General features: G+C 32.5%; 1 protein-coding gene across 1 annotated transcript in view; it reads left to right on the plus strand.

Moving 5' to 3' along the window:
* Positions 1-6,952, plus strand: part of TBC1D5 (TBC1 domain family member 5) — a 358,979-nt gene that overhangs the window by 272,691 nt on the left and 79,336 nt on the right. The window contains exon 15 of the mRNA XM_015810742.1: positions 3,735-3,841. Within this exon, the coding sequence (XP_015666228.1) occupies positions 3,735-3,841 (107 nt within the window). The remainder of the gene's footprint in view (positions 1-3,734; positions 3,842-6,952) is intronic.

Raw genomic sequence — 6,952 nt, forward strand, 5'->3', positions numbered from 1 at the left:
CCACTTTCGTCTATGAGGGGGTTCGTCGCTTTCGGAGGTTTTCTTAGTTTGGGCATCTTTCCCAAGGACTTAGTTACAGAGTAGATGAGAGAAGATTGATACTCTAACCAGTTCCAAGCATGCTGTTCACCGTTGTTCTGGTTCATGCTCTTGGATTGCTGCTGCAAGTAGCTTGGGCTAGACGCTGGTGTGCAGGTAGCCTTTCTCCTGTTGGGTTAGAGGGCTTCCCCCGGATCAAATGGAATGACTGCCATCGTTCTGTGATCATTGGGGCGCCCCTCTTTCTTTGTCGCCTCTCCATGGCAACTTCAGACCCATTTAGGGTCCCTGGCAGGGTGAAATCAGCCGTGGGGTGTGGAACTCCGCAACCCCGTGCGCTATGGCGTAAAAACCAGAAGTTCCTACCTTATACCAATTTACTTAATAGTTCTGTGGAATACAATGGGCATTTACTGTATATAGCTCATATTGCTGATTCAAACATGGTGGAAACAAGTACTATTTTAAACGATCCCATTACTGCCGTTGTCAAAGTTCCGAGTAGTAAGACGTGGTTTAAAACATGCACTTTAAGAATGTCTGGGGGGAAAGGTCAGCAGACTCCAGATGAGTAAGAGCATGCAAGAAATTACTAATAACTCGACCTATTTCAGTTCACAGAAAAGCAACTGTTCATTTTTACTGCTTTGGTATTGCATTACACATATAACAAGACAATTTATATAAATCTCCATCCTTCTGCCCCAGGATGGCAATCAACATATTGTTGCATCAGAAACCAAATAACCACTATTCAGGCAAAGAATTATTAAGAAACAGGATCAGAGGTATTAATCCTTGCTATTAGGCTTCAGGATTTTAAAAATAATATCACATAAAGATACTTACATAATTTTTCCTGTGGAAAATAATAAGAAATGGATGCTGGCAATTGTATAGTAAGATTTTAAAAACCACTAATAATTACTATACTTTTTAAATTTGGCTTGTAGTATAACATTTTTGCAATTGTCTGCAAATAAATTTAATAATGGATCATATGTTATCATTTAAAATCTATTTATAAATTCAATAGAAATTACATATTGAGAATTTAAAGTGCAGTAAATAGTAACACCATTCTAAGTGTTTACATGTGTCTTTTCCATAAGCTGTATTTTGCTTTCTTTGTTACAGAATTTTGATATGAGATATAGGAATTTATTTAAACATGCTGATTTGATGATAAATTCCATTAACTATAAATGAAATTACTTCTGACTAAACATATTTGTCTATATCATCCCAATTCATTGGATTATATAGGAGTTACTATAAAATAATATTTTGTCAATTTTTCAAATGTGTTTGAATTCTTACTATTATATATATTAGGTTATTATGTTCATTTATGTTCATTTTGAATGAATATCAGTATTAAGACTGCAAATTTAAGCACATTTACTAAATGACTAAAACGTAAATCAACACAGTGGGTTTTATTTATTTTTCTTTATCAGAGTTATCTCTGCATTAAACCTTAATAGACCTTAAGATTGCATTTTAAGAGATATGAACATTAATTAACGCTAATATTTCTCCAATAGCCATAGTTGAATAAAAATAGTTGTTCATAATTATTATGTACAAGACTTTCTTGATTGCTGTTTTATAGCACCTGTAACTAATTTACTGTCAATATTCTGATCATTATTGAATCCATTCCATTTACCAAAATTATCTTTAAAAATCATATCATACCCAGTTTTATTTCCAAGAGACAATCAACAGAGGAAATATAAAATCTGGTTTCAGTTACGATGTTAAAAAGGAGTGTTTGAAGAAAATAAATCAAACACTGCTTCAGAAAACCCATTAAGGATATGCTAACTACTTTCAACATTGTTTATAAAACAATGTTGAAGGATTTCTTATCATGACTGCCTTTATAGTATGCTACATTTCATTTGATTGGTTTTATATAATGCATAGTCCATTTATTATATTCAGCAGAAAGATCTCTTGACTGAGCCCATTGTATTCTCTTCATTATACTAACTTCAAGGAAAAAGGAAAAAGAAAGCAGGTATCTGTACATGAACAAGAAAAACAAAAGAAAAAAAACTGAACAGATAAAAAATGAGTAGGATAAGTGAAAGCTTTATAAATGAAAGCAGATATATAAAATTACAAGCTGTCAGATCAGCAGCAGAAATGAAGATGATAAAGTGCCTCCCACTATCAATTATAATTATTCATTTTGCCCTGTCCTGCAACTTGTCCTCATAAACCTCTTCAGATAATGATGGAAAGGCACCAAATGATGACTCACATTGAAGAAGAGAGGGACAGAATCATTCTTCTAAATGTCCAATTCTGTTAAACAGCCATTATATTTCTATGGTTTTCAATTAGTTGCAGTGATTTTCCCATGTTCTCCAAAAAGATTTCTCTCTAAGATTTTTAATTAATGAAAAAAGTATTGTTTATATAACTACCTTTTAAAAAAACAATTGAAGTTATTCCAAAATATGTTTACAAAATAATAATACCTATGTATGATTTGTAGGGCAAATAATTTTAGAATAATAATCATAAGCTGCTTAGACAGATATAGGTCAAGATTTAGGCTGCACTATAGAATTAAAGTAGCTTATATAGTATGTAAACAGGTACCTAAAGATACGCACTTAATTTTACTTAAAATTTTGTTTAATTTTCCTACCATGCCAGATAAAGACAGTCAAATGGCAACTTGGCTTGCTTTCTAGAACTAGAAATCTAACAAAATTTAATTTTAAGAGAGGTGTGGATGATGTTCTGTGTTCTTTATGAATAGAAAGAAATCAGGTTTGTTTTCAATTGTTTGGAAAGTAAATGTATTAAAAGAAAGTAATGCTATATTTTTGATGATATTATTATTACGTTAATCCAGTTTAGAATGAATTGAAATCAAGAGATTAGTAATGCTGAGTCCTAGTTTTGTTAATGGTATTGTATATTTAGAACATATCTAGAATACTTTAAACAAATTGGATGTGTTTAATTAGAATTATTTGTTCTGTATTAAAATGTTTAATTTCCAATTTCAAGTCATAATTGGAAAAGGATAAATTGGCATTGGCTTTATTTCAGCAGAATTATCATAACTTTTATATTTATTTTATCTACAAATAAGTATAGTTTAAAATATCACCACCGCTATCCCAAAATGATAAAGCATTCTGATATTATCAATTCTCTTCCTCCTCCTCCTCCTCCTCTTCCTCCTTTTCCTCCTCCTCCACCACCACCACCACCTCCTCTTCCTCCTCCTCCTCTTCCTTCTCCTCGTCCTTCAAATTACTTAATATTTTAATCATGGGGATGATGAAATATAACCTGTCTTTTCTTTATTTGATTAACAAAATATTTATAAATAATTTAAAATTTTATTTATCTCTCTGGACCTATTCTGCTGGAGCAGGGTTTGCCTTCACACTCTGCCTGCATGCCAGAGGTTCTAGATTCAGCTGTCTCTTTGCTGTCTGGAAAGAAGCCCTTTCCTACTACATTTTGAGATGCATTCCACCAAACATTTTTTCCTTTCTGTACGTATCAGTTTTACCCTACCCCTGGTTTTTCTCTCTTCTCTTTTTTTCTGAGTTTATCCTTTTTTTCACTTCTGCCTCATAAGGAAATGCCAATTAACTCTTGAATATGTTTATAGTCAAGCAACTACCAGCCATTTCATTACAGTTTTTTTTTTCTTGTAGTGATATCAAGTAATTATCAGACTTGCTTGGGCCTTCTGATGCATTATCCACCTATCGGAGATGTTCATTCATTAATCTTGAAAGCCCTTTTTCTCAGAGATCCAAAGGTAAGTTACACTAAATTTTGTCAATTGCCAAATTTTAATATTACTAATGGAACACCCCAAATAGTATTAAACAAGTAAAATTGAGAGCAAGAAAGTGGAGTGATGTGTTTTTTTTAAGTTTTTTATTAATAAAACAGTTAAAACAAAAAAGGACATAACGTGTCGTTCCAGTATATATAATCCTAACAATTTGTTCCTTGTCATACATATAATTCCTAATCTCTATATATACATATTTTCCTATATAATACAATCTCAAATTTGTTTCTCTATATATTAGCATACAATTTTATATACCACAATCTTAACACTAATTTAAAACCCGAACAGTTCTCCTTGACTTGTACCAGCAGTAAAATTTGTCCCAGATTTCAAAATAGTCCGTTTCTGTCTTGTCCTTTAATTCCATAGTAAGCCTATCCATATCAGCACACAATAAGATTTTATATAGAATCTCTTCTTCTGTTGGAATTTCTTTGTTTCTCCGGTTTTGTGCGTAGGCCAATCTGGCAGCCGTGAAAATATGTAACATTAAATAAAGTGCCCCTTTATCGTATTTCTGCATGGTAATACCTAGTAAGACGAGTTCTGGTTTTAACTCTACCTGTCATTAGTATTTCTTTTAGCCATTTTTTAACCTTGTTCCAAAAGTCACGGGCTTTCGGGCACTCCCACCACATATGATAATATGTCCCTCTTGCCAAATTACATTTCCAGCACATAGGGGAAATGTTTGGGCCCATTTTAGCTAGTCTTGCGGGTGGGTAATGTCATCTATAAAACATTTTGTAAAGGTTTTCTTTGTAAGATGTGGCCAAGGTGAGCTTCCTATTTCGTGCCCATAGTTCTTGCCAGATATGCAGATCAAAGTTGAGATCAAAGTCCCTACTCCACGTTAACATGGTTTCTTTTACCTGTTCTTCGTACATTGCCTGATGTAACAAATAATGATATAACTTTTTAATCATTTTATCCTCAGTACCTAATAGTATTTTATCCAACTCTATCAATTCTATTTTTATGCCTAATTCTTTTTTGTCTTTCCAATATCTCGCCTGTAATTGAAGGTATGCCCACCATTCTAATTCTATCCCTTCGTCTTGAAGAGTTTTCCTGGATTTCAATTCCCCTTTCTCATCTAGTACATTTTTATATGTTATAATCTTCCCTAATTGAATAAACTTTGGATGTACATATATTTCTAATGGTGAGATCTAGCCAGGGACTTGAGTATAGTTTGATTGCCAGGTTTTGACCCATACATCAATTAAAGCCCATCTAATATAGTGCCTGCGAAAATATTTATGTGACCTATATTTCTAGTCCCATAGCATAGCATGCCATCCTATTTGTAAGTCATGACCTTCCAAACATAGTAAACTCCTGTTCTTCAAAAGTATCTAATCCCGCACCCATAGTAAAACTATGGCCTCATAGTATTTTTCCATGTCAGGGAGGCCAAGTCCCCCCCCTCTCCTTCTAATCTTGCAATAATTTTAATTTGATCCTTGCTTTTTTTCCTTGACAAATAAATTTGAGAATAATTTTGTTAAGGTTTTGAAAAAATTCTTATGCAATTTTATGGGTATACATTGAAACAGAAATAAGATTTTCGGTAACACATTCATTTTAATTACAGCTATTCTGCCCATGAAGGAGAGCTGTAAGTTGGTCCAAGTATCTAAATCAGCTTTAATCTGTTCAATTAGTTTATCATAATTGTCTTTCTTAAATGTAATGCATCTAGCGGTTAGTTGTATCCCTAAATATCTTATTTTATTTGTAATTTGAATACCTATTCTATCAGCCAATTCATTTTTCTGTACTTTAGTCATGTTTTTGACAAGCATTTTAGTTTTTTCTTTATTTATCTTCACACCTGCTATTTCCCCAGATTTACTCAATACTTCCATCAATCTTATCCCTGATTGCAATGACTCTTCAATTATAAAAACTAAATCGTCTGCAAAAGCTTGCGTTTTAAACGTTTCTTTCTTGATCTCTAAACCTTTGATCTGTCTATCTTTTCGAATTACTCTGATCAATGCCTTTAGGGATAATATAAACAACAATGGCGATAACAGACAACCTTACCTTGTACCTTTTTGAATTGGAAAGCTATCGGTCATTTCTCCATTAATTATTACTTTCGCTGCCTGATTAAAACAGACTGATTTAAACATATTTATAAAGTTTTCCCCAAAGTCCATATACGACAATTGGTTAAACATAAAATCCCATTTCACATTGTCGAAAGCTTTTTGTGCATCAAGAAAGATTAAACTCATTTGCTTTTCATTGTGCACCTCATAATACTCCAGTATATCCAAAACAATCCTAACATTATTTCTTATGTATCTTTTTGATAAAAAGCAATTTTGATCAGAGTGTATAAAATCTGCTAGAAATCTTTCAAGTCTTTGCGCCATTATAGCCATAAAGATCTTATAGTCTGAGTTTAATAATGAAATGTGTCTATAGTTTTAATATGCGCCAGGTCTGCGTTTTCCTTAGGAATCAGAGTAAGGACAGCTTCTTCCCATGAAGTCGGTATTTTAGCTTTTGTTAAGACCTCATTAAATAGTTCCAACATTATTGGGCTTAAAAGTTCTTTTTTTTTTTAATTGAAAATTTTTAAAATTTTTACAATATAACTCCCCACCTCCCTCATACCCCACCCTTTCCCACCCCCTCCCTTCCCCCCGGGTTTACAATACAATAATTATATTCTGTCTTAAATTATATTATCCTTAAATTAACAATTCTATAACATCCCTTAGCTCTCTTCTAAACTGACATATTAAACATCATTATTACAAATTATTTAATTTTAATAAAATATACTACATTAACAAGCACAAATTACTCAAAAACCAAATGAAACTTTTTAGTTCCATATTTCTTTTCTATATAATCTATCCATCTTCTCCAAACCAGTATATATCTTTCTTGTGAATAATCCTTCACATAGGCTGAAATCTTAGCCATTTCTGCTAAATTTGAAACTTTAAATGCCCAATCCTCTATAGTAGGCAAATGATCCGTTTTCCAACATTGAGCTATTAATAACCTCGCAGCAGTTATCAAATTCAGCATCAATTCCATTTCTTT

Source organism: Protobothrops mucrosquamatus, unplaced genomic scaffold (assembly GCF_001527695.2).
Source record: "Protobothrops mucrosquamatus isolate PMUCROS unplaced genomic scaffold, P.Mucros_1.0 scaffold18, whole genome shotgun sequence".
Lineage (NCBI taxonomy): Eukaryota > Metazoa > Chordata > Lepidosauria > Squamata > Viperidae > Protobothrops > Protobothrops mucrosquamatus.